At 35.5% G+C, this 27987-nt stretch overlaps 5 protein-coding genes and 1 pseudogene across 5 annotated transcripts; 5 read left to right on the top strand and 1 right to left on the bottom strand.

Moving 5' to 3' along the window:
• The first annotated feature begins 329 nt into the window (after window positions 1-329).
• On the top strand, window positions 330-2985 carry LOC128188937 (alpha-(1,3)-fucosyltransferase C-like). Its single transcript, XM_052860269.1, has 2 exons — window positions 330-506; window positions 1460-2985. The coding sequence occupies exons 1-2, from the start codon at window positions 502-504 to the stop codon at window positions 2622-2624; spliced, it is 1170 nt and encodes a 389-aa protein (XP_052716229.1). The 5' UTR covers window positions 330-501; the 3' UTR covers window positions 2625-2985.
• A 220-nt stretch (window positions 2986-3205) lies between these two features.
• Window positions 3206-4424, top strand: LOC128189582 (alpha-(1,3)-fucosyltransferase 7-like). Its single transcript, XM_052861243.1, has one exon. The coding sequence runs from the start codon at window positions 3321-3323 to the stop codon at window positions 4422-4424; it is 1104 nt and encodes a 367-aa protein (XP_052717203.1). The 5' UTR covers window positions 3206-3320.
• A 198-nt stretch (window positions 4425-4622) lies between these two features.
• LOC128189581 (glycoprotein 3-alpha-L-fucosyltransferase A-like) lies at window positions 4623-6591 on the top strand. The gene has a single exon (XM_052861242.1). It carries the CDS (start codon window positions 4623-4625, stop codon window positions 5778-5780), a length of 1158 nt encoding a protein of 385 aa, XP_052717202.1. The 3' UTR covers window positions 5781-6591.
• A 3132-nt stretch (window positions 6592-9723) lies between these two features.
• On the top strand, window positions 9724-12691 carry LOC128189583 (uncharacterized). The gene is made up of 5 exons (XM_052861244.1): window positions 9724-9922; window positions 10341-10483; window positions 10646-10785; window positions 11120-11186; window positions 12327-12691. The coding sequence occupies exons 1-5, from the start codon at window positions 9849-9851 to the stop codon at window positions 12455-12457; spliced, it is 555 nt and encodes a 184-aa protein (XP_052717204.1). The 5' UTR covers window positions 9724-9848; the 3' UTR covers window positions 12458-12691.
• A 5456-nt stretch (window positions 12692-18147) lies between these two features.
• LOC128189551 (Y-box factor homolog) lies at window positions 18148-23003 on the bottom strand. Its single transcript, XM_052861205.1, has 8 exons — window positions 22814-23003; window positions 22424-22487; window positions 21631-21664; window positions 21328-21417; window positions 21104-21238; window positions 20531-20755; window positions 19671-19778; window positions 18148-18856 (listed from the first exon to the last, which is right to left on the bottom strand). The coding sequence occupies exons 1-8, from the start codon at window positions 22986-22988 to the stop codon at window positions 18764-18766; spliced, it is 924 nt and encodes a 307-aa protein (XP_052717165.1). The 5' UTR covers window positions 22989-23003; the 3' UTR covers window positions 18148-18763.
• Window positions 23004-23883: 880 nt separating this feature from the next.
• On the top strand, window positions 23884-27115 carry LOC128189808 (uncharacterized; annotated as a pseudogene).
• Window positions 27116-27987: the final 872 nt, after the last annotated feature.

The raw sequence follows: 27987 nt of genomic DNA, 5'->3' as shown, positions 1-27987 counted from the left end.
AACCCACGGATATCAAATTTGATCAGATGGAATAGACGAAAATTAGGTTTTATATAAACTGTGTTTGAAAAAAAAATTAACAATTACTACATGCATTAAAATTTGTCTTTAAAGATATTGTGCTGGTATATAAAATATATCCGTCACATTGATATCGCTTCCATAAATGTATACACAGAAACATCACAGATGCCCACAGACAATGTTTTTAACATTTTTAACATGTTTAAATAGACGAGAGAAGGGGCAATTTTATTAAAATTATATAGCGTATCGTTTAAGAAGAGGCACTGGTCCGTTCCAGAAAGTTAACTTTCGTTTTGTGAACTTGTTCCACGTGTATACACTTATTGAGCATGGGGTATATTGAACCTGAGGTGGAGTCAGCAGTACGTGCGCCTTTGTTGACACTGAAATTCATGAACGGCTATATCGATTGATCTCTACAGCTGTTCACTGACCGCTTTTCTCATCAGCTTTGCTTCAAAATAACGCCGGACTATGAGGTAACTTTTTTTCATATCATTCAACTAGTTGATAAAAGTGATGTGTTAACGGCAAACGTGTGAAGCTGTTCGCACTCTAGTGCCATTTTAAATAAGTTTCATTTCTCTCTTTAAATCAAATAGCAATCGGCGTGAAAATACATGTATGAAACTTGCATATCCAAGTTCACTGGGGCGATTGCTCACTCTTGGATAGCATTAAATGCAATACATAACTGCATGATGGTAATGGAAATGTGAACATTTATTGCCAAAGCAAATAAAAACATTTTAAAATATGATTTAGGAAATGGGAAATAAATCTTCATATCACCTGGACATGCATGGTTTGATTGATGATTTCGTATGCATTTGTACAACTTTGACACATGCGCGGATCTAAGGGGAGGGGGTTCAAACTTAATAAATTTACATTGTAAAATTACCCAAAGCAGAATAACCCACCTCTACCCCTCCAGAAAAAATCATCCCTCAGACCCCCCTTCTTTGGGATTTTGGATTATATTAATGTAATTACATACCATAACATGCAGTTAAGACTTTGGCAATTCCTACAATTAAAAGAAATATGTCAAATATTAAGTCAATTTTGTCGCATTTTTCAAAGCCCTTAAGTGCAGTCGCCCTTTAAGGGACAATCGTTCTCAAAAATGCATGTTCACTCTGTGTATTTATCTTAATTATTTTCAGTGCTGTCTGTTCCCTCTAGTTGTTTTCGTGATGTAATCCTTTCTATCAAAGTGTGATATGTAAATTTGTATTTCTGTCATACATCAATTTTTACCATTCTTTCCCTGCATGACTATGTATATATACTTCTGACAATTTGTATCTATGTTTGTTCTGTGTGTATATGTTCCTCTTGTACCAAATTATCTGGTATGTGAACAAACTGAACTAATGATCTATACTTTAAAAACCGGGCTACTTACAAATAATTTTTCTCTCTCCAGATCTCCAAACTTCAGAATGTTCCTCCTTACAAGGAAACTCAACAAGAATGTGGTTTTCATCATCGGAGGTATTGGAGTTGTGTACGTTGTTTTGAAGTTTTTCGACAATTTCTTGAAAGCTAACGAGGAAGTGCAGTTATCTCTTGACAACATGCGGACAAAACGAATACTTTACTACAACCCACCGTCCTGGTTCAGCGATTTCGATTTCGGCCATTGTAGATATTCGAGCTGTGTTATATCCACGAACATGAGTTATCTCCCGGAAAGTGATGCTGTTATATTTAATCATAACCAACTTTCATCGGTCCCACCAATTAAGACCCCGAACCAGAAATGGATATTCACGTGTTCGGAGAGTCCCTATTACGGAAAGAAAACAAGTTCTGAACCTCAATGGCGCCACAAGTTTGACTGGGTCATGTCGTTCAGGCGTGACTCGGAATTCTTCTTTGGATATGGAGATATCGTTCCGAAAACTCGTTTCATAGAGAAAAATTATGAGAAAATCTTTGAACAGAAAAAGAAACTCGTAGCTTGGATAGCGAGTCATTGTGACACGCAGAGTAAGCGAGAGCAATACGTCCATGAGATGTCGAAGATAGAGAAAGTGGATGTGTTTGGAAGTTGTGGAAATCTGAAGTGTGAAAAATACACAGGGTCCGAAAATGACTCCTGTCATGATTTTGTCGGAAAAAATTACAAATTCTATTTAGCGTTTGAAAACTCGCTTTGCAGAGACTACACCAGTGAAAAGTTTTATAACGTGTACGCCTTCGATCATCCTATAATCCCCGTAGTTTTGGGATCCTTTACTTTGGAAAACTACTCACATGGTGCCGTTTATATAGACGTCAACAAGTATCGCACACCTCTTCACCTTACTAGACGTTTGCTTTCATTGGGAAACGATAAAGAGGCTTATATAGATCTTCTGCGAAAGAAGGATAGATTTAGTGCACTGACATCGCCGCAGACGTTTCAGACTGCCATGTGCAAGATGTGCGAGTATTTGAGTCTCGACAAACCAGGACGATCAGATCTGGATATAGCAGACTGGTTCTATGGTCAGGATCATTGTCGTTCTCCTAAACAAATACATAAACCGGTTACCAGAAACAGCATCAACATGAAAGAAGCTCAGAAGTACTTGAACAAAGTGTGACAACTGTATGTACATGTCGCAACTGTGATGATTGTGTTGTACCGAAACAGCATACTCAGTCTTATTTGGATATTGGTTAAGTTTAAAAAAATAATTTAAACATACATGTATAGTTGATAAAATAAAGCGATGGAAACCTAACTAAATCTGTTAACCATGTAACCTAACTTTACTTGCATAATGGAGCGTTTCTGATACATTGACTAAGCATTGATCAACTTATGATGAATAGTTTTTTTATTTATTGCAAAGATATATTCATCTTGAATTTCCTTCTGTCAAACTTTTGTTCAATTTTTAAATTAAATTTCAAATCATCTGCTTTGACGTGTTAATCATTGCAGAGTGATTTCCTCAAGTCTTTTTGTGTTTGTTTTATTTTTTGTTTCATTTGTTTATGATTATTTACAAGGCTACCAATAACTTATGGAATGGTCTTCACTGCACTTCAGTGCATACATTCTAATGATCTATTCAACATGCAAGCATGTAGTTCTTTGTTGATTAAATGATACTTTTTTAAATACCCAGATTGTGAGGGGACTTGGATTATCTGTGTTCTTAAATGTTTTACCGGTATATTGTCCGATATCTTCGTCAGTCGGTAATTATTCTCCTTAAAGACCCACGTATATTGCAACATGATGACTTGATCACCAACTCAAATCTAATAACACGCGAAGACACGCTATTAATATGCCTCAGATACACACAGTGTCTGTGAAAAACCAAAGGACATACTTCGCAAGTCTTGTATGTATTGGATTAGTTGTTATTTTATTTCAGTGTTTCCTTCTTAAGATTGTAATTGTCGGGACACCACGAAGTAAACCAGAAAACCCTATTGTTCACTCAGTCCTGTACTTTAACCCCCCTTCTCATGTTGATCCCCAACAATGGAGATTTTCAACATGTCGTATTCCTCATTGCCGATTTACAACCAAAAGAAGAGAGCTGAACACAAGCAAAGCAGTTATATTCCACCATACCCGGATGCCGGATTACCCTCCTCCCAAACCAAAAGACCAGAAGTGGATCTTCACATCCAAAGAGAGTCCAGTTTACACGCACAACACCAGTTTGTTACGTGAATGGAACAAAAAATTTGATTGGATAATGTCCTACCGGAAGGATGGGGACTTCTATGACGGATATGGAGATCTCGTGCAGCGGGAACATTCCATCAATAAAAATTATTCCGACATATTTTCTCATAAAAAATTAGACGTGTCTTGGGCAGTAAGCAATTGCAAATCTCACAGTCAGCGAGAAGTGTATGTGAGAGAATTGATGAAGTACATTCCAGTCACTGTTTTTGGCAAATGTGGAAACAGGTATTGTGGTCCAAAGACGGACGATGAGAATGACCCTTGTCTCCATGTTGTCTCGCATAATTTCAAGTTCTATCTGGCGTTTGAAAATTCCTTGTGTGAAGACTACACGTCTGAAAAATTCTATTTTATTTTCCTCTACGATATGCCCGTTATTCCGGTGGTACGCGGAGCTCTAAATGGTAAGATAAAACTTCCCCGAGGAACATTTATTGACACCAACGACTTTAAGTCGCCACAGCTTCTTGCAAAGTATCTCAAAGAAGTGGGAGACAGTAGTGAAGAGTACATTAAATTACTGAAGAAAAAGGATGAATATGTATCCAGGAGTATGTCTGAAATTTTTCAATCAGCACTTTGTAATTTATGTGAGAGACTTCATTTTGATAATAGTACGTCAGAGGCGTATGACATGAAAGAATGGTACTTTACAGATCAGTGCAAAGAACCAACTGATTTGAGTTTTTAATGAATGTCTGTCAATTTCACATTGTTTGAACCAGAGCTTGATTGAACACTGTACTGTTTCATGAAAGGAAGGCAAATGATACACATTTAAATGAATACCGATATGTGTTTAAAACACCTCGATCTTAAGCAGGTAATGCTTAATTTAAGCAGGTTATGCTTAATTTAGAAACGAAATCAGTAACATCGCTATTTCGCCATGTTTATATCTTCCACTCGTCGCATCAAAAGTTGTCTGTTTTTCACGTGTTTATTCCTTTCAATTTTTTTGGCATACAAGATATTTTATTCTCACTTCCGTGTGCTTCAGGAACAAGTTATAAGCGCGAGTGAACCAAGTGGGCAAAACATGAAAGAAAACCAAAAGGAAAAAAGAGATTTGGAATATCTTAACAGGAGCGTTACTTATACCATTCTTTACTATAACCAACCCGCGGAATGGAAGAGTGGGAACGACGTCGTGAATTTCAAGAAGTGTCCTTACACGGATTGTTCAGTGACGACCGAGAGGTCCCGGATGATGGATTGCGAAGCTGTCATCTTCCAGCATAAATCTCTGCCTGTAGCACCGCCGATAAAAAACCCTAAACAGGTCTGGATATTTACGTCATCGGAAAGTCCATATTACACAAGGCGGCCGGTGCTAATGCCTAAATGGAGACACGTGTTCGATTGGTCCATGTCTTACAGGAGAGATTCAGACGTGTTCCTTGGATATGTTCTAATTATTCCCCGGAAAACTCCCCTGGTACGAGATTATGATTTAGTGTTTTCTGAGAAAAAGGGAGAAGTGGCTTGGATCGTAAGTAACTGTAGAACACAAAGTAAGAGAGAAAAGTATGTGGAAGAGTTAAAGAAACATATCAAGGTGGATATATTTGGGAAATGCGGTGAAGCTTGTGAGCCATACAGATTTCCTGGAAACGACTCCTGTCATAAGAGGATATCACGTGACTATAAGTTCTATCTTTCGTTTGAAAACTCGTTGTGTGTTGACTACACTTCAGAGAAATTGTATTACATTTATGAGTTGGATTTTCCTATCTTACCTGTTGTTAGAGGGGCCCTCGCGGGTAAAACTTATATTCCTAACGGGACTTACATCGATACTCTTGATTTCAAGACACCAAAAGACTTGGCCAAAATCCTCAAGGAAATCGGAAATAATAAATCAAAATATGCTAAGATGCTGAGAGCGAAAGATGCATATACTTCCGAACCATACTCACGAACCTATGAGGACGCCCTATGCAATCTGTGTCAACTGTTGCATCGCGGTAATCCTAACCGCCCGCCCTTGAATGTCTCGCAGTGGTTCCTTGTCGACTCTTGTCGTGAACCGTTTGACTTGGGTTAAAGAAATATTCTGGTGGTCACGGCAGATTTTAGTGAACTTGATCATGAATTGAATATTGAATGTTAACCTACGACATTTCTTTATTGAAAGATGTATGATGATGGTTGGAGAAGATGGTGGTCATTTTTATTTCTTTCCTTTTATTGACATATGACTTACAATGAATAGTTTTGCTTTTGTTAAAGAGACTTAGACACGATTTTAAATCAAAATTAGTTTATTTTGTATTAGTTATGTATAAAGTAGTTCACTTGCTCATTTTAAAAAACTGACCAAAATTTGAATGTTAGAAGTCAAGTAATAAGAAAGATACAGAAATAAGAATTCATTTTTATGTAAACAAAGCTCGAGTCTTAGTTTGTTTACAAATAATGTAAATTGTCTTGAATTACTATTTTTTTTACAAAATGCAAGACATGGCAAACAGGGTAAACTAATTCAATATGTTCATAAATGATCTTATCATCGGAAAAAAGCAACATTTGATTGAAACTTATACAATAAAACACTTATATAAACAATAACAAGGATCGAGCTTTGTTTACAAAACAAAGAATTTTAAACTCTTTATCTTGGCTATGATTTAGTATTTGACTTAATTTCAAATTTTGACAAAGCATTAAAAATATACATATTAACTATTCTATACATGAAATTAAAATGGAAAATACATTTTAAAATTTGAGCTAAAATCGTGTATAAGTCCCTTTAAATTGAGTTTCAAATTTTACGAGATTAAAGTTGCATGCATCTATATGCATGCAGACCAAAATATGTGAAAAGAGAAACGTTTAATTTCAAAATTAATGACCCCCCCCCCCCCCCACACACACACACACACACTATTTGAATGTTACATGCAAAGCTAAGAAAAGAAATGATGAACGTGTACTCGACTTAGCTGTATAGACTACAGCCAGGACTGAAAACTTAATTGAGACAGAAAATAGTACATACATGTAAACCGCACTTAAAATGGCTGTTTACATGATTTACACACAAGGAATTTTGCTCGTCTCGATAACAGTCCCAATAACCAATTTGAAAAAAATCCAAGCCTCACTAAAAGAAGAACGTAGTCATACTAGCCAGGCAAATCTGTAACTCGTTTAATATCTGAAACTTAACAATTGCAAACCGGTAACAGAAATTTGTTTAATATCTGAATTTTTACAATTGCATACCGGCAACAGAAAGTTTATTGTCTAAATGTTTAACAATTGTATACCGGTAACAGATATATATAAACGCTTGTTACAATCTTTTATTTGTACATAAATAATTCGAAGGCAAATATTTGAACAGTTTCTGTTTAACGTAAATTTTCTTACCCATTGAATCAATAGACAAATCTACTTGAAAAGGATCACATCTTGAAAATGGTATTCAAATGGGCAATGTCTGATTTTGAACACTACTCACTTCCATTTGCCTTTGGGACATGTGGACAAATGACCTTTCGTAGAATTCAAATCTAATGACGATTTGGTGTTGTTGAGAAACAGAAACTTTATCACTGCTAGCTGTTGTACATGTTACAAGCACACGAATACAGAAGTTATATAAAAGTACAACAACGACGCCACTATTAATAAAAAAATTCAAGGGAGGTATTGGAAATGAATAGGCCATATTCTCTGAGGGGACAACAGACTCCTCTGACTCTTGGAGGAAAACGAAAGAGAACCTGAAGGCATACACAGAGAGAGAGAGAGAGAGAGAGAGAGAGAGAGAGAGAGAGAGAGAGAGAGAGAGAGAGAGTTTGGGTGGCACAGTTGGAGGGAGGTGCAGGATGTTGCCAGCGACCATCGTAAGTGCCGCTTTTTGTTGCACGGCCTCATGCGTCTCCTGGGACACGGGGAGGATAAGTGTGTTACAAGTATTTATAGAAACAACCCACTTCACCCCCCCCCAAAAAAAAAAGAATTAAAAAATCAAAGAGGTAAGAATTTTAATATCATTAGAAAATAGGGTGATCCTACAGTCAGTTGTAATCTGAGAAATTCTTTCGGAATTTTGACCATGCATTGATTTTTGCATCAGCTCTTTAATATTACTTATTAGGTTTGTTCCTGACTGTTTAAAGAAATGTGTGGGGTCGGTAAAGTCCATAGAAGGCGAGGCGGAGCCGAGCCTTCTATGGACTTTACCGACCCCACACATTTCTTTAAACAGTCAGTAACAAACCTAATAAGTGTTTTGTTTTTTCGAGGACCTAAAGTTTGATATGTAAACAAACGTTTGTGTAGAAAATCAGTTCAAATAACGTTACGACCGCCATGTTGCGCTATAAATTTTGACGCTTGCCTTTTAAAGAAATTTGTAAGGCAGCCACGTGACGCGTTTCATCCAATGACGTCGCGACATTCTAGTCCGAGGCAAAACAAACTTGAATATAAAGATAGCTATAAAGGTCATATTTTGATTTAAAAAGAAAAAAAAGAAAAAGGGCTTATTATCTCGATATTAAATCTTGGTACCCGGAAAATATCTACAAACATAAATTTGTTTTTCTTTCTTTGTTTTTGTTTGTTTGTTTCTGTGGTTTTTTTGTGTGTATCTTTGGCAAAATCTAAAACAAAGACTGACTCAGTTAAAAACGATTGTTACATGTTTGGTCTAGTGAATGGATTTATTCTTATTCTTATGCTTATTGTCAACACGGGTTTAAGACTGCTATATATAATTATTCATGCATACATTCATGCATGTATTTGACAACACTTTATTATATACATGTCCAGTAGGCATTACAACTTTCTTTCACCAATGATACGGTGTTGCTCCTCAACGTTGAAATGACATTAAAATGGTTGTACGTATGTACATGTACGAGTATATGACACTCTGGAAGGGTCGAGGACGAGACTTTCCTCGTCGGAGGGGATAATGTGATGGTAGTCAGGTCAATGGCATTTCTGATAGCCCTGGCTAGTAACCCTTTAGCTCGATCGGTAAAGCTGGATGTGCCAGATGGTTCAAACCCCAGCACTGACAGGCGATACAATAATTTGATGCATATTTGTCTCTGTTACATATCCATGATAGCACATACGTGAATGAAGTTGCTTGTACTTTTTATAATTAATCATATTTATCTCTAAAATATCAAAGATTTGATAAATCAATATAATAGTCAAATACTATGAAATTCTTTGAAATATGTATATCCATCTATTTATGGCAAGCCAAATTCACAGAAATGAGATATTCATAGTTTCACAGCCGATAAACTAGGTTTAACGGTTGTAATTTATAGTTTACGGACAGAAAACTATAGTTAACGCCGTAAATCTATATTTCACATCTGTATACCATAGTTAACGCGATCATCTGTGTTTCAGAAGTGTAAAACTATAATCAACACTGAAAACAACCATTTGCGATTGCAAAACATAATTTATCTGATAGATATAGTTTCACGATTGTGAAACTATGATTAACAACTCTAAATTATAGTTAACGAATAAAAATTATAGTTTACAGGTGTGAATCTATATTAATCAGCAAAATCGTTAACGGTATTTGCAGACAGATAAACATTGATTATCATTCGTTAACTATAGTTTACAACCATTAAATATAGTTTCACAGATGTAAACTATAGTTAACGAATCGTTAACTATAGTTTGCGGTTAGTAAACTATAGTTACCAGTGGATAAACCTAATTTATTAAATGTGAAACCATGAATAGATCATTTTTGTGAATTTGGCGTGCCATATCTATTTCATGTTCATTTAATAATGAGTTTTTTAAATGAACTTAACCAATATTTTACCATTCTTTGACATATCTATAAAACAATTATTATTTTTGTTGTCACTTATTGTTCATGAATATTTATTAGAATGACGTAAGGCGGTCTAGCGGATCCTCTCTACCGCTTACCCCCTGGTTCTAGGTAGTAAAATTAATATCACATCGGGATTGGGATTCGATAAACTCAGACCAATCTGTGTACTGTACTGTCATTAGTCCTACCATATCAACAAACAACTTGTCAACAATACAATTGAACAAAATGGATTAATACAGCCCAAAAAACTGAGAGAATCCCGATTTGATAATGTGGCATTACTGGTGGGCACATTTCAGTTATCACCTTGTGAGATGGTTTCCAAGGGACAACAGGAAGAAGATGTAAATATTACACTAATCTGCTATAAGCTGTTGGATGATTGTTTTGATGAAATGTGGTTAGCGTTGCTCAAGAGTTACATGATACAGTGTTATATAATCTGATGCAAAAATATGGAAGAAAATTTAGAAATAAAAAAGATACATGCTCGTTCATTTACGAAAATAGCATTCAGAACTCTGAGAAACTTTTTTGACTATCCTTATAGCATGAAATTTACATATTAAAATGTATTTCTTAATTCATGTTTATAAATTATATAGGGGTGGCGAATCAGCAATCTATTTTTACCATGTAAAACAGTTCTTCAACAATATGCTATACAAGTATAGTGTAGCATAGAAGAGCGGTTACAAGTCTTATTTTATTTAGAACGGGGGAATCGGGTAATAGCATTTTGAATTTGCGGCTCTTTTTCAGAAACATAGTGCTGGCCATTTTCACCATTGGACTTCTGGTGCCCCAGTTTATCGTCTTGGCTCACAAACACTCCACTAGATGGTGTCCTGCACATCTGTTTGAACTGCTCATTGTTTCGATCGTATTCACTTTCATCTGTCTAGGTACAATCTTTTACTTATAATTACAGATCCATGTAATTGTGTAAACTCTCAAACTTCAAGCATAGAAGAATCAGAATCTGCTTTTATGCAATAAAATACTTGTAAGTTTTGATTGTTTAAATGCGATATATACAACAGACATTTATTTTGTTTTTTTGTTAGGATTTTGTTTCCTGTTCATGATTATGAATCCTGTTCCAAGACCTGTCAAGGTAGCATTTCACATTTTTGGTATCGTTTGCTTTGTGGAGACACTAGTTCACATTGGATATGCCACCAGCAATGCTGCAAAAGAAGACTGTGTAAGTGATTTATGATAAAATTATCCAATGTCTCCAGATGAGCTAGGGTTAAAATGTATATTTTTTTCTCCATCCTTAATTTCAGTTAATATTTACAAAATCATATTTGATATATAAACTTAACTAAACAATGTACATAGTTTTGGATAAATGCTTTGCTACAGTACTTTGTTATTACATTGCATTACTCAATTAATACTTAAAATAATTGTGCAAAATGCTTAGAAATGTCACAATTTCAGTCTTTTATGAGTACCTGTCCAAGTCATAAGTTTCCCTCTTATGCTTTTAAAAAAAATAAATATTGTAACCTTATTGATTCTCATTTATCTAGAAATCGTCCACTGTTGCACTTTATTACATTTCCTACGCATTCACATGGATTGGAGCTGCTAGTCTCGGTAAGTTAGGTTTTCATTCCATAATAGATTGCATGTAGTTTATCTGGATTACTTCCTGCATAACTTTTTAGATTTTTTTCCCAAGATTTTGGTTCTACATGGGATAAGAATTTTAGTGCATTCATAAAAAATAGAGCACATATAAACCTTGATGGGATGGACATCACAAGTTTCAAACTTTCATTCTATTGTAATTCTATTGTAAACTTCTTGTATTATGCAAATGCTTAATTCCAAACCTGCTTTTTTGTATCAAATAGTGAAAATATAAAATCACAAACGTGGAACTTTTATCCTTATTTGTTGAAGTTCTCAACTCTCAGAAATTAAAATCTGTGAAGGTTGCTTCTCATCATGAGTTGTTTTGACTAAGCGAAGGTTTAAATCATTAAGTGTGATGGCTTCCAATAAGAAAAGGTCTTCATCGGGGCCAGCGGAATCAAAACCAACAAAAAGAAAACGATATTTTTGTACCCATCAACATAATTGGGAAAATGAATTCCCATAGGTAAAACAATGTAATCGAGTACAAAACGAGGCTTTTGCGTTCTATGTAACGCACATTTGAATAGCCTATAGGATTTTGTGCCCAAAATGATCTGACTAAACATTCAAAAACGCTATGTCGTCTCCGTGTATAGAATTTAATGCTTTTTAATACACAAAAGTCTTCCAAGTCACTTACAACTTTCATGCCATCATTTACAGAGTTCAAAAGCAAGTTTAATATACCGGTAGCAGAAACTCTTTTTGCATTTTTTTTAGCTGAACACAACCTACCATTTCCTGTGTCAGATCACTTTACAAAATTCAAAATCAGCATGCAACTGTTAGTTAAAATGCTTCTTTGCAATAAAGTATTACACATAAGTTTTAACACATATTTCTATTGTATATACCTATGAAATGCATGATAAATATGTCGTGAATGTCGTTACGCGCTATGACCAGATTTTTTACTTTCCAAATCTGGTCATGACCAGATTTTCACATGTTGGAGGTTGGCAAGTATGTTCTCATGATGGACATTATTTCCTTTGGTTTGATTAGGAATCTACAGTATTACTTTGACATTTCTTGATGTTTGATATAAACTCTGTTATAATGTTATTTACCACACATCTGATTTGTTTGTTTCAGTTTTCATTTTCCTGATGGTCCCTTTCTGGGTGATCAATGCCATGAAGCGGGGTAGTGTACTGGACATGCGGACCAGAGAGGGGGTGTGTTATGAACCAGTCAAGTGCTGCTCCTGTATGTGGCACATTTAGACGTCTGGGAAGTGAACAAGAAAATACCAGTCCTATCTTGTAAACTCATCTATTTTATACTAAACTGAACATTTATTACGAATTTCTCAATTATTCCCTTCTATGCATCTAGTAGTATATATATGCGTAATTAAATGACACATACTCAGTACATTGGAATATTCAACTTTAAATTAAAGATGCATATAAAGCTGTGATTAACTGGTATATCTGCCCATTTTTGTATTCACAGAGTTTTTAGCTCACCTGAGCTGAAAGCTCAAGTGAGCTATTCTGATCACATTTTGTCCGTCGTCCGTCCGTCCGTCCGTCTGTCCGTCCGTCTGTCCGTCTGTCCGTCTGTAAACTTTTTACATTTTGAACTTCTTCTCTAAAACCGCTTATCCAATTTCAACCAAATTTGGCACAAAGCATCCTTATGGGAGGGCGAATATAAATTGCAGAAATAAAAGTCCGATCTGTATTCAAAGCGGAGAAAACCTTGAAACTGTAGAAAAAGGGGGGTGCATTTTTAAAAATCTTCTTCTCAAGAACTACCGAGTTAATCTTAACGTAATTTAGCATAAATCATCCTTAGGGAAAGGAAAATATAAATTGCAAAAATTATAGGCGATTTCTGTTCCAAATTTGAGATAATTGCGAAAATACTTATAAAGAATGGCTCGTTATTCCATATGCCGTAGACTGGCAATTCATTGCGATAGACTGGTCTTATGACAGGCATCGCCAGTCTACCGCATCTCGAAAACGAGGTTCTTTGTTTGAAGCTGGCAGTTTGTTGTGCAACAGTTCACGTGCGAATATAATCTATGAAACATGGAAATAACATTGGTGCCGATTATTGTGAAGTAAATTGAGGTTAAATAATTTCAAAGCGTTGTCATTTTCACTTGTGATGTTGGTTTTAGCTTGTTTTCATTTTTTCGTTTCATTTTGCTTTTTAACTTGGGAAACAATCGCCTTGTATTTGGAACATAGACTTCGGTAAATGTTTACCTGCGAAAATGATAAAATCTGATGCATTAACAACGTACTAAAGTGCATTTCCCTCTGTTTTTATTGTTTATTAATTAATTTTCTAATTGTTCCAACAAGGATCAAACACGTGTGTTGGTGTTAGCTTGTTCGGATTTTCGTTTCGTTTCATTATTTACGCTTTTAAACCTGGAAACTATCGTCTACAGGTATTTCGTGATTTTTACGTATCAATTCAAACAGAGACTTCGGTAAATCAAACAGTTAACTGTTTACCTGCGCAAATTAAGCAAAATCTGATGTAGGGGTACTGAAATACAATTCCTTCTATCGGTAATTCGGCATTTTCTTTTGCGTAATGGTAGATTAATGCAATAGATTTTGTTGAGATGCTCGACATTTTCTCGAGTTTATTCAGTTTAAATAGAGTTTGATATCGCTGACGGAAATATGTAGACCTACATGTATATATATATATGATTCATTTCGATAAAATAAATTGTGTTCTTTATTTGTTATAGTGCATGTTTCTTGTGTTTAATTGTTTACAATTTCTATTTACTAACCATATTTGAGTGTTAAGCTTCGAATTATAAGCAAGATACAAAGATTTGCTCACAATTCTATGTTTGTACACAGATCTTAAAAACTAAAGATGAAAAAAGTAAAAAAATTGTCAATATTTATTAAGAAAATGTTCAAAGTCTGTTCTTCCAGAAACCAACTTTAACAACTTATTGTATTGTAAACTTAATCTTTTTAGCTCACCTGAGGGTGGGGCCACAATGGGGGGGGGGGGGGTCGAAGTTTTACATAGGAATATATACAGTATATCTTTAAAAATCTTCTTCTCAGAAACTAATCAGTCAGGAAAGCTGACACTTGTGTGGATGCATCCTCAGGTAGTGTAGATTCATAGTTATGAAAATCATGACCCCCTGGGGTAGGGTGGGGCCACAATGGGGGATCGAAGTTTTACATAGGAATATATACAGTATATCTTTAAAAATCTGCTTCTCCGAAACAAATCAGCCAGGAAAGCTGACACTTGTGTGGATGCATCCTCAGGTAGTGTAAATTCAAAGTTGTGAAAATCATGACCCCCGGGGGTAGGGTGGGGCCACAATGGGGGATCGAAGTTTAACATGAATAAATAGAGTAAATCTTTAAAAATCTTCTTCTCAGAAACTAATCAGCCGGCAAAGCTGAAACTTGTGTGGAAGCATCCTCAGGTAGTGTAGATTCAAAGTTGTGAAAATAATAACCCCTGGGGGAAGGTTGGGGCCACAATGGGGGATCGAAGTTTAACATATGATTATATAGAGTAAATCTTTAAAAATCTTCTTCTCAGAAACTAATTAGCCAGGAAAGCTGGCACTTGTGTGGAAGCATCCTCAAGTAGTGTAGATTCAAATTTGTGAAAATCATGACCCCTGGGGACAGGTTTGGGCCACAATGAGAGGTCGATGTTTTACATAGGAATAAACAGAGTAAATATTTAAAAATCTTCTTCTCAAAAACTAATCAGCCAGGAAAGCTGAAACTTGTGTGAAAGCATCCTCAGGTTGTGTAGATTCAAGGTTGTGAAAATCATGATCCTCAGGGGTAGGGTGGGGCCACAATGGGGGGTCAAAGTTTAACAAAGGAATATATAGGGTAAATCTTTAAAAATCTTCTCAGAAACTAATCAGCCAGATGATTCTTTATAATTATTAAGACTTTGGCCCCAGGACAATTCTTTGGCCTCACGAGAAGGTTCAGAGTTTGATGTACGTTAATATCCGATATATAAACTATTGTTAAGGATCTTTTTGAGAACTGCAATACTCAACATATGATATGACTATAAAATCATCCTGTCAGAAAGGGGACTAATGATTATAAACATAAGAATATCCAGGGGAAAATGGATTTTATTTATACAGGATCTACATGTATTATTGTACATTGTCCAGATAGTTTGTATTATGACTCCATTAAGCTGATTTTATCATACCTATTGTTCCTCAGGTGAGCGATGTGGCCCATGGGCCTCTTGTTATTTATGCTACATGTATGTTAATTCCGTCCAGTTTTGTTTTCACTGTGATAAATCCTGTCCAATTTATATTCTCCTTTCCTTGATCCAGCCGGTCTGGCATTGAAGTAAATTTTGCATAAAAATTTACAATTTTATAGAGATTATATTATTTTATATAATTTCAAATACTGATACATAGTAGATATAATCACAAATATTTTATGTACATTAATTAAAACATGATTAATTCTCCTTACATAAGCTGTCATGTTTTATACTATAATAAATAGTTTTAAATAACTGAAAAAATGAAAATGTGTTCTAATTCTTCAAAAAGAAATATTCTTTAACCAAATAAATTTTGATGCTGATTGAAAAGTGAACTAAAACAAGGTGTTTCACATCCAAATTTTTAACAGATTTAAACAAAAATGTAATCAAATTAAGTTTATTATTTAGATTCTAATCATCCATATCATTTTCAAAGAGGTTTAATGATTATTAAGGGGGAATGTGCGCTTAGTAAGCGCACATTCCCCCATAATAATCAATTACCGAGCTGAAAAAATACTGGTAGGTATACCTGCTGCAGAATTTTTGAAAGCTTGATATTGAATTGAAAATGATATATTTCAAATCAAACTAAAACTAGACAACATTGAGATAGTGACAATCTCAAAAGGCCCCGCTAAAATAATGGACAATAAGATGAAAAGAATTTCTGAAAATTTTGCTTTGACTTTGACCAATAACTTCGAAATTTTCCAGCTGGCATTGAACTTCTACCTGGTAATTCAATCTCATTACTCCTTACATGTGGGCACTTTCGTTCAATCTGAGTAAGATTAAGCAAATGGGAATAAATCTGTGGTCTAAAATTGATTACAGAGATGCACTATAGCCTTCACATGGACCTGGATTAAGGCCACTTCACGCTATTAACCAAAAATTTCTGTTTAAGTAAAGTATTAGCCAAATAGGGCTAAGAGGAGAGTAGCTATATAAGATTTTTTGTGTGATCTGATATTACCTTGACACTTGACCTACAAACATTATTCAAAGTCACTGCATACCCATTGAGGCACCATGTTGATGGAAGTATGAGCCAGATTGGAGTAAAGGGCGAAAAGATAAGCTCCGGACAAGGATTTTCTATAGAAATCTGCTATGACCTTCATATTTGACTTTGAAAATTGGTTCAAGGTCACTGCACACTTTTTACTCAATAGCTCTGTTTATGTGAAGTATGAACCAAATAGGGTAAAGTGGAAAGTATATATGATCTGAGAAAATGATTTTTGTGTGGTCCGACATAACATTGACCATTGATCTGCAAACTATATTCAAGATCACTGGCTCACTGCACACCCTTTGACCATAGACACCCTGTGACTGTGAGTGAAGTATGAGCCAATTGGACCATGGGGAAGGGAGACACATGTATGCCCCCGACAAGGAATTTATATACAATTCTGCTATAACCTTAACCTTAGACCTAGAAACATGGTTCAAGGTCACTGCACACCTTTTCCCCAAAGGCACTCTGGGGCCGAAGTATGAGCGAGATTGGGCCAAGGGCAGAGAAGAGATGATCCGGACAATGAACTCTGGCAGACACACTGATTAGGATGAGTGTCGCAGAGTGGGGCCCTAATAACCCCCCCCCCCATCCCCTCCCCCAGAAAAGAAAATTATCCCTCAGACTCCCCACCCCTCCTGGATTCGTGAATGCAAATGCACATCTAAGTTATAAGTTGAACAGGCACATATTTCTCACTGTATTTTAACAGATAGGTAAAGTGTTTAAAAATACCAGTCATCCATTTTCAATACGACTTATAATTGGCACACACACAGGTAAGAAAAAATCCTTTTTTCCAAAATTTCACATCTGAAACTCATGTCAGATGTGTTATATTCCATAAGTTTTCTTAGATTTAGCACTTTGTGCTAAACATCTTTTTGTATATAATGCATTGACTTGTATATATTTGATGTTAATTTCTCCTTGCTTGGAATTAATCTGTAAAATTGATTTTACTGCAAGCAACATGGCAATGTACTTTTATGTCCCCATGGGCGAGACCTGTACAGTGAAATAAATAAACAGTTTATAATAGGTCTACGGCTTGTAGAGGGGTGGAAGGAACAGTGGCAAAGAAGTAAAAACATCCCAGACAATGCCTTTGTTTTCAGCTTTAAACAAAACAAGTAAAGAACATGTATACAGGTGTTGGCTTATTGCCTGAATTACTATATTTCTCAATAATCAATTGATAGCGTAAAATATTGAAAATTGTAATGTTCTGTTAAGGAGGCTGGGGGGGTCAAAATATAATATAAAACCATCAGATTATTTGAAAATTTTATATGCGATTTCTGAAGCTATCAACTACTATCTGGTAAAGAAAAATTTCATATATTTTAATACAAAATTTGATCGTTTTCCATTATCTTTATATCTAAAGGAGATCAATATTGTCCAAAATGGCAGCCACCCCCCAGCCCCCTTAATGTGCAACTTGCACAAATGTGCAATATTTCCCTTTCCCTGAACAATTTGAAACTACATTGCAAGCAAATGGTAACCAAAACAGAAAACTGAAACTGAGCATGCCCTGTTGTAGCTGAATACTTTAAATCATGTAGACAGCAATAAAGTGGTGACATTGGCACAACAAACAACCCATAACACTTGTTGAATGCACTTGCTGTTTTATTTATGCAAATATTGATGTCACATGTCATTTGTTTCATTTCATGCTAGTTCAAATATACAAAAAAGGTACAATTAAAAATTACATAGCAAAAAAGTTGTAATCAAGATGTTTAAATAATTCATTTAATTTATTAAAAAGGGAAACACCCTCAGTCCACTCTTGGAGAGAAAGAGAGCTTTCACCGCCTAAACATCTCAATATAAAGTACAAAATGTGAAAAAAATTTGTTCAGACTTTAATAGTAGCACTAAAACCTTTGTCTCACAAAAAATTGTAACAAGTAAGGTTTTGCATAGATCTTGTATAAAAAATTGTAAGCTTTCATACAAACAATTTACTTTTACCGAGGTTTTCTTTTTTTTCTCTTTTTCATTTTTTTTTTTCAAGTGTTTGTCTATTGTCCGTCATTTGTCAGGAAAAATCTTCACTTCAACTGGTAGTAGGACCACAACTTTTTCAATAGCATGTGCTGGTACAATCTAAAGCTCTTATCAAGAAAGAAAAGGACTACATAAATGCATTAATAACTGGTTGGTAATACACAAAAGTTGGCTGTTGTTAAAACAAACCAGGTGTTGACACGCGTTACGACTATTCCTGTTGCTCGTTTCTGTCCTCATTGCCTTCCTGTGTTGGTTCAGGAGATTCACCACTCTCATTTTCTCTGCCTCTCTCTCCATCCTCCTAAAACAGAAAACAAAAATAAAACTTGACCTTTGACTTCTCCAATATTTATACTTCCATGGGTAAATGTAACCATGCTGGAAGTTTCAACAAAGGATTATGTGCGGTATTATGCATTTTTTGCCCCCAAAATCAAAGTTTTATAAAGAGCTTTAAAAATAAGGACAAAGATAGTTAAAATCATATTGAAAATAAGGGTGTAAAAGGTTATCACCACAGTGACGTCATTATGTAGAAATGATATCATGAAGATTGCCTTATTTTGATAAATTGATGTTTGGTAGCAAAATATGGGTCTTTTCAAACAATGATTTTTTGACTGGGAAACATCAAGCGCAGGCTTGCTCAAGTACCATTTTTTAAATATAATGTGTAAAAACTATCTGAAGAAAAACATGTTAAAATCGTACTTGAGCAGACCTGTGCTCTATACTTCCGAATGCAAAATATAAAGCAAAAATGAGAGTATTTTTCATTTGTTTGCGAATTTGCGGGAAATAAGTCATTTAGGTGACGTCATAGATAAACAGCAAACGAGGAATGATGACTAAAATCAAGATTAAAATGATAGGCATATTCTGTACAATGAATTATGAAGATTTGATTTTTATACGATACTATTTAAAAATTGGTTGAAATCGGGGGCAGATATTTGACTATACCGCACATAGTCCTTTTCCTTCACCAACTTTAACCTCAATATCTCAATTCCTATAACATCTCACATTTTCACCAACACAATTACTTAAGAGAAAGCAAGGTTTGGTCGCTGAACTGAAAACTAATCCAGGCATGTGTGACTAGAGCAGCTTACCCTCCTTCTGAAGTATCCTCTGCCACGTCCGCGACCTCTGCCCCTCCCTCGGCCTCGCCCACGCCCCCCACGGTATCCATATTGTGGGGGACCTTCATAGCCTTCACCCTGAAACACAACAACACTCTATATTGGCATCATACATGTCACTATTTATTTGACTCTTGCATATTAACCCTACCGCTTTGCGTGGAAGTCTACAGAAATTCTATCTCTTTTCTTTTTAAACATGTTTGTTTTTGTGATAGATAGTCATTTTAGGAGCCATTGTGGTCCAAAAATCTTAATATGTTTGAAACTTGAATCAGGGGCATACAAGCACTTTTTAAAGCTGGGTGATTGATTAGTTTTAAAGCATATATAATAAATTAATAAATGAATGAAAGCCCATAGAAAAAATATTATTTTTATATTTGAATCTTTTTCATAAGTCTTTTTTGACTCTTAAAATATGGGTTGGTTTACTGAATGGTACCCACATGTTGATTTTCATGATACCATATCTTTTTATCATTATCCAAGTGATTAAAGGCCACCTGAGAACCCTCCTTGGGTATGAAATGAGAGCTTTGAACTTTGTCGCCTTAACTATAGTACTTACTTTAAAAGTTTGCCTTGGCACATATTTAAAAGTTTTACAATGTTATGATGAAAATTAAAAGAGTTGTGACCATTTATAACATCAGTTAATCATATTGCAGAGTAATTGTGGAAAAATATGCAAAGTTTTTCATCTCTTCACCGTAAACAGGCACCGGGGCCATAAAAGTTAGACAAGCTCTAAAACAATATGTTTCCACACAATAATTCATACTCTGCAATGAATTGCACAGGGTGATAACAAATAAGTTATTCCCTACCTGGGCATAATATCTTCGGTAGCCTCTCCTCCAGTATGGCCTACGGAACTGAGGTTGACGTCCTGGTCCGTCCATGATGGCATTCTGGTAGCGAGGAGGTCTTCGAGGCCCACCCTGGTAGAAGCCCCTGTAGAAGCCTCTTCCTCCGCCTCCCCTGTAGTATGGGCGACGAGGAGGGGGTCTCTTTCCTTCATCTGTTTCCTCTTCTTCATCGATTTCTTCTCCCTTTGAAAAAAAAAATGGTTTGTTAAAATCTTGCTTTAACAAAACATAGTCAATTTGAAGTTTTGAAGTTAAATAAACATCATAGTTGTTTATTCATAGCCATTTCAACATTTTTTTTCAATAATCATTATATTATGAGATCCAATATTCAATCAATGTTGCGAGATGGATTATAGTTTATTTTGCATTCAAGAACCTTCCGAAGATCATCATTCACTTCAATCTTCCTAATGTTGTATAAAATATTTTGAATGCTTGGTAGTAGTTTCTGGCAGTGAAAAATATATGCTGTATAAACCTTATAAAGCTGTTGATTGCAACTGAAATACTTGTTCAAACAAGTCTCACCTCGCTTCTTGGACGGCCTGGTCCACCCCCACGCCTCCTGGGGAAGTACCGACGGTAGCGCCTGCGGTCAGCGGCGTACTTACTGCCTTGGACATGGGCCCCTTCAGGTCCGGTGACATTGGCTGCTTCATTTCCCTAATATTTCAAATTGAGAAGTTACTAGCAGCTCAAACTCATTTTAAAACACAGCTTCTTTTTGAAATCTACTTTTTGTATTAACCGACCTTTTCCCCCTCAACTACATCAAATTCTACGGCTTCTCCATCCCCAACACTTCTCAAGTACTTCTTAGGATTGTTCTTGATGATGGCAGTCTGGAAAAAAAACAACAATCAACATAATTAAAGACAGTAATAAGCAGCGAGATAAGCGCTTTAATGACCTTTAAGTTTACTGATTGCACACAAAGCATCTAACTTCCACATAAAAGCTAATTTCACTCCCATAACCATTTTTAAATTTGGTTATTGCATTTCGGATCTAATCACTTTTTAAATTTTTAATACAAGAATATCCATGAATCATACCTGATGGACAAAGACATCTTCCTTTGTGTCATCTCTACAATTGAGAGGGTAGAAATCTGCATTCAAAATTTTGTGTATGAACATGTTAAAGCAATTATCAAAAACATTTTCCTGTTTAAAAGACTATGACACTGAAGAACTGTATATCAGAACAATTTAAAAGCTGAACTACAGTACTACTTTTAAACAGAAAGTTCTCTGATGTATATGTCTACATGTGAGGGCATTTGTATTCAATGGCAAGTCTGATATGTAGAACTGCAATGTGCATGTGGTATAGATAATTAATTCTCTGCAAAAGTTTGGTAAAAGGAGGTTCAAAACTCAAAGGTTGAAAAATCTGAGAAAGATCGCTCAAAACATAGTTTATATTTTTGTACACATTGCTGGTGCAATTTCATCAGAAAGGTATGAAAAACTTGATTAAGTGATGTGTAAATGCTGCACAGAAGCAGCACAAAAAATTCTCCTGATATTATTTTGAAGCCACACTCCTGGCTATTGTAACTTATGAGAAACAAGTGTGCCTTAGCCCGTGTAAATTTTAGCTAAAGTTAAATAATTATTTTCAAAAAATAAATTCTTTGTTCCCAAATATTGAAAGGTTGTTATGTGTGAAAGGTGTACAGGATTCATCATTGTGAACATTATTATTGTGTAGTGGAAAAAACTTGGACAACTATCGGGGCATGCACAACCTTTGTCACTGAGGCATGCCTGCAAGTCTTTGCTTGCACCGGACGCACGTGTTGCAAACTGATCTTTTGATTTGATCAAAATGAGAAGAGCATACCTGTTTATGAAGCCATATCCGCTTTTAACGTTAAACCACTTCACCGTCCCCGTTATTTTGTTTGCTAAAAATCAATTTAAATTCAATTAACAATTTCGCTATATGAAAAGGAAGTCGGGCGCACCACGTGTAGTGCGTTCGTTGTTCCAGGAAAAAAGAGGCGTTTATCATTTAAAAAAATCCCAGCTACTCGGGTACTAATAAATACATTTAACGATATATTTATGCAAATAATATAAAGTACTGGAATATCTTAGAATAATATCATTATAAGCAAAGTTCGCTTATTAGTGGTACACGAGGTGACCTGAAAAATAGGACGAAAGCGTCGTTTCCGAAAAAAATATTTAAAAAATATATTTCAGCCTTAATATTGAAAAAGAGCACTACCTATGACCTTCTTTTCAACCTCGGCCTCTTTCTCCGGTTGGTTTTCGGAGTCGGACATGGCCTCTGATGGTAAAAAGATGTTATTTATCGTCCGGTGGTATATGGACTTCCACTCTATCCCTTTGTTCGCTCTCTGCAAAGATGGCCGCCCCCAAGGCGAACCATAATGCCGCATTCGAGCTTTTTGATTGGCTGAATTTCATTTTCTCGTAATTTCATTGGTCATTACATATAAGTCAAGGATCGCTCTAGATCGAGTTTACCTCAACGTTGACCTCCATACCGACACCCCCCTTCCCAGCCTCCGCCGTGACATAACAGAGTTTATTTCTATTAAAAAGTCAAAAAATACTTTAGTAAGAAATATATATAAAATATCAATGCAGGCACGCACACACTAAGGAAAACAATCGATCCTATCAGTTGAACACAAAATTAAATTTACAACCTATATAATTTTTTTCTGATAACTAGGCCTATACTATGCTGTTTCAAGATTTTTTAACGACGGTTAACAACTTGATAAATGTACGGTTTCACGATTTATGAAACTATGATTCCCAAGTTCTCTTAAAACTTCTTTTTTTTTTTTTTAGCTATGGCACGCCATATTCACAAAAAATGAACTTAATTGACGTAGTTTCACAGTTCGGATATCAAACTAGGTTTATCGACTGATAACTATATATACGGTTTACGAACCTCAAAATAAAGTTAACGATTCGTAAATTAGTTAACACTTTTGAAACATACTGTAGATGATGGCGTTAATTAACTATGGATAAAAGATATGTATTCATTGAAGGTATTACAACACGTGTTTCGATCAAACACGTGTTTACCTGGTGTTTGTTACGAAGACTAACCAATTTGATTAATTATTATATTCATAGAAAACCTGTTCTACAGGTATTCTCGTAAGGTACGCACGATTTGGTAAAGAATTGAGTTTTAAGTCATTCGAAGGCCTTCTCTCAGTGCAATCAGACGTTTCTTAGCATTTACCTATGGCTAATTCAGACCACGAGGACGATATATTAATGGAAGAATTAAGATACTGCACAGAGGCCTCCAGAACAGAATACGGCTAACGCATTCGCTTTGACCGACGCAGTTAAGCTGCTTTCTACGACTATTTCTACACAGTTTCAACAATTAACGGAGAAGTTACAAGAAGATAACAAATTCTCAGCACAGCAACTTTTTAAGAAACTCAAAGAAAATATAGCTGGAAAACTGAAGTACGAAGGGAATAAGGATGGCAGACGGATCCCCTGCAGGGTGGAAAACAGTACAGGAATACCAAAGCAATGATATCGCTGACAACTCGGACGACGAGAAAAAGATCAGGAGCGCCGAGAACAGAGCTCTCAGGAACAGTAAACAGAAAAAGTCACGCTTCCAACCGTACTTAAAACCCGTACCCTCTGCTGCTGCCGGTTCTGCTGCTCAGTTGTCTGCCCTTGCTCTACAACAGACCAACACTCTGCAGACCAATGCTGGTGCCTCGAACTCGTTCAACCAGCCCTTTCGATCAGGTAGTAGACGTACCCCACACCCAGCGACGTCTGCTACAGGTGCTTCCAGACTGGGCATTGGAAGACCAGATGTCCACTCAACATCTCCACAAGTTCAAATTCCAAGTGATCTTGATGATAAGTATTTATTATCTGTAGATATGTTCGAACGAATAACAGATAATGAGATAATGAATGAGCATTGCAAGTTATTATCTATCATAGAATCAAATCAATTATGCACAGGTGTAAAAAATAGTTTACAAAATCATTATGAATTTTGGAGAAAGATAGGCGCATTTGAAGATATCTTGAAATTGATCAAAACTGGCTATAACATTCCTTTTGCAGTTAACCCACCGATGATTTATTTGAAAAATAATTAGTCAGCTTTACAGAACTTTTCTTTTGTTATAGAAAGCATTGGAGACTTAGTAAAATCGGGTTGCGTCATACAAGTTCCTTTCAGACCATTTGTTGTAAGTCCATTGAGCGTCGCAGAAAACAGAGAAAAAGAAGCGTTTGATTTTAGATTTGAGTATGTTTAAATGGTTTTCTGAAAAAAGAAAAGATAAAGTTTGAGGATCACAAACTGGCTTTACAATATTTTGAGAAAAAAATTTTCTGCATTAAATTTTATCTTAAATCTGGTTATCACCATATAGATATTTGTAAGGAATGTCAAACATTCCTTGGTTTTGAGTGGAAAGGGGAATACTATTGCTTTACAGTACTTCCATTTGGTTTGTCTACAGCCACTTATATATTTACTAAGTGTTTAAGAGCTATGGTCAAGTATTGGAGATTTAATAATATAAAAATTGTTCTGCATTTAGATGACGGGCTAGCTATGGCAGAATCATTTGAGGAATGTCAGAGAATTTCCAGTTTTATCAAATCATCACTAGAGGATGCTGGATTATTAATTAATCAAGAAAAATCTATTTTCAGTCCAGTTCAAGATATTGAATGGTTAGGGATCAGATGGAATTTAGTAAGATTTAGCATTTCCATTCCAGAAAGAAGAATTCAAGACGTTGAGTCTACTATTGTTAAGTTTCTTTCAGATTTACCAAAAGTTTCAGCTAGGGCGCTGGCCAGAGTTGCTGGGAAAATAATTTCATTGCAACCTGTCTTTGGTAATATTTGTAGACTAATGACAAGATACTGCTATATAGAAATAGTTTTCAGAGTGTCATGGGATAATACACTGAATTTCAAATTTGCTATCAAATCAATAAACGAATTAAAGTTCTGGTTAATACATGTTCAAAAATACAATAACAAAATAACTAACAGTAACGGAAAGAGAAAGTGCAATAGTTTATTCAGATGCTAGCGCTGTAGGCGCTGGGGCATTTACTGTGGGTGTGGATGAAAAGTGTTCTCATCAAATGTGGAATGAAAATGAAATGAGAGTTCGACAAGGCGAGAAATGAAAGCCATAGAATTGGCTTTGATATCATTTAACGAATTGTTATTTAACAAATGCGTCTAATGGTTTACAGATAACCAGAGCTGGGTGAATATTTTGCAGTCGGGCAGCATGAAAGCAGATTTACAAGAAATAGCATTTAATATATTCTTATTTTGCAGGGAGCACAACATTTCAGTCGACATTCAGTGGATCCCCAGAGACAAAAATCAGACAGCTGATTATTTAAGCAAACTTGTTGATTATGAAGACTGGGGGGTGTCTCAAGATTTTTTCAGTTTCAGTGATTCTTTATATGGTCCACATTCCGTTGACAGATTTGCTAATTCAAAAAACAAAAAGTTGCCTAGATTTAATTCGTTGTTTTGGAATCCGGCTACGGAAGCTGTAAATTCATTTACTCAAGACTGGAGAACAGAAAACAATTGGTTAGTTCCGCCGATTTCTTTAGTGACAAAAACCATTAAATATCTCATTAATAGCAAAGCGGTGGGAACCTTGATTGTACCAAAATGGAGATCTGCTTCTTTTCGGCATTACATTTATAAAGATAAATATTCTACTTATGAATATATCACAGATATCTTAGAGTTCAGTGACGCATCAGGAATTTACGTGCAAGGTCAGAACAAATCCACGGTTTTTGGTTCTAACCGATTTGTATCTCCAGTATTGGCTTTAAGACTTGATGCAAGGTTTTTGTGATATAATGATACATATATCATAGGACATGTGTATATATACAGCAGGACCTAGTACTCTGAGAATGTACTGCAGACGTTGATGTAAATATATAGTTTGAGGCCCTGGTACATATTTGTACTGCAGATGTTTGATATATTCTAATTTTAGGCCCTGGTACATATTTGTACTGCAGATATTTGATATATTATAATTTAAGGTCCTGGTACATAATTGTACTGCAGATGTTTTTTTTATTTTATTTAAGATTCAGGTACATAATTGTATTGCAGTTGTTTAGTTAATGTGCATTAATTAGAATTACCTTGATATTCAAGATATTTTGATTGAACAATTTCTTTTCATTGGATATCTGTCTTGTACATTTTGCAAAATTATTTTCGGTCGGCAGGTGGACGTCTTTATTTGACAGCGCTCAGGATCCATCTCTTTTGAAGCTTGCGGAGACCTTACCGAATTACTGCCTAAAATCAAAAGCCGAAAATACAGTAAAGAAATATAGGTACGCATTCAAAAACTTTTCCAAGTGGTGTAAAACATTTAAACCAACTATCGATCATTTACCAGCCTCCGATGTACATGTCGCATTATATTTAGCTTATCTCGCAAACACTTTTGATTCCTCTTCGAATATAGAAGAAGCTACTCATGCAATCGCATGGGCTCATGACATGGCTGGATTCCCTAATCCTTGTGAATCCACCAAAGTTGTATCAGAGAACATAGTCACCCTGTCGTTAAGAAAGAACCGATTTCATCAGATATATTGTCTGCTGTTGTTGAAAAGTTTGGGAAGAGTGATGCAACATTATATGACCTTCGAACCTGTTGTATTTTTTTTAAAGTTATGCAGTTTTTTTGCGTTTTTCCGAAATTGTAAACATGAGAAGGTCACAGTTTTTAGTGACTCTCATCTAACATTGTTTATTGCAAAAAGCAAAACAGATGTTTACAAACAAGGTTCTTCTCTATGTATATCTAGAACGAATTCTTCTTCTTGTCCTGTATCTATGCTTCTCCGATATTTACTTTTATCAGACATTGATGAAAAGTCGGAAGATTTTATTTTTAGGCAAGTTACATTTTGCAAGAAAAATAAGTCATACAAGCTTAGAAATAATAAACAACATTTGTCATATACAAGAGTACGAGAATTAGTGTTGTCTACATTGGACAGTCTAGGCTTAGATTCAAAGAAATATGGTGTTCATAGTTTGAGGTCGGGTGGGGCAACTGCTGCAGCCGCAGTAGGTGTCAGCGATCGTCTTTTTAAAAAACACGGGCGTTGGAAATCTGAAAATGCCAAAGATGGTTATGTGCACGAAAACTTACAAGTTAAACTGTGTGTTACCAAACAACTGGGGTTATAATTCAAATGTCTTTTCTTTCTTTATCGTTGAACTGTACATCTGAGAGCGCTTCTGCATCTATATACGTGTTGTTATTTATTTTATAAATTATTTATGTTCGTTTGATTGTTAACGAATAAGAACATAAAAGTATTTATTGAAGGTATTACA

The sequence above is a fragment of the Crassostrea angulata genome, chromosome 6 (assembly GCF_025612915.1).
Source record: "Crassostrea angulata isolate pt1a10 chromosome 6, ASM2561291v2, whole genome shotgun sequence".
Taxonomy (NCBI): Eukaryota; Metazoa; Mollusca; class Bivalvia; order Ostreida; family Ostreidae; genus Magallana; species Magallana angulata.
Note: the sequence above shows the minus strand (reverse complement) of the source record. Positions and strands in the feature narration are given on the sequence as shown.

Bases quoted from the DNA above. Each gene is read 5' to 3' on its own strand.
- LOC128189581 (XM_052861242.1), top strand. From the start codon at position 4,623: ATGTTTATATCTTCCACTCGTCGCATCAAAAGTTGTCTGTTTTTCACG.
- LOC128189583 (XM_052861244.1), top strand. From the start codon at position 9,849: ATGTGGCATTACTGGTGGGCACATTTCAGTTATCACCTTGTGAGATGG. The intron at 10,484-10,645 runs GTACAATCTTTT...TTTTTTTGTTAG, and splicing joins ATTCACTTTCATCTGTCTAG to GATTTTGTTTCCTGTTCATG. The intron at 10,786-11,119 runs GTAAGTGATTTA...TCATTTATCTAG, and splicing joins ATGCTGCAAAAGAAGACTGT to AAATCGTCCACTGTTGCACT.
- LOC128189551 (XM_052861205.1), bottom strand. From the start codon at position 22,988: ATGCGGCATTATGGTTCGCCTTGGGGGCGGCCATCTTTGCAGAGAGCG. The intron at 21,418-21,630 runs GTATGATTCATG...TTTTTTTTCCAG, and splicing joins AAGATGTCTTTGTCCATCAG to ACTGCCATCATCAAGAACAA. The intron at 21,239-21,327 runs GTCGGTTAATAC...TTGAAATATTAG, and splicing joins ATGTAGTTGAGGGGGAAAAG to GGAAATGAAGCAGCCAATGT.
- LOC128189582 (XM_052861243.1), top strand. From the start codon at position 3,321: ATGCCTCAGATACACACAGTGTCTGTGAAAAACCAAAGGACATACTTC.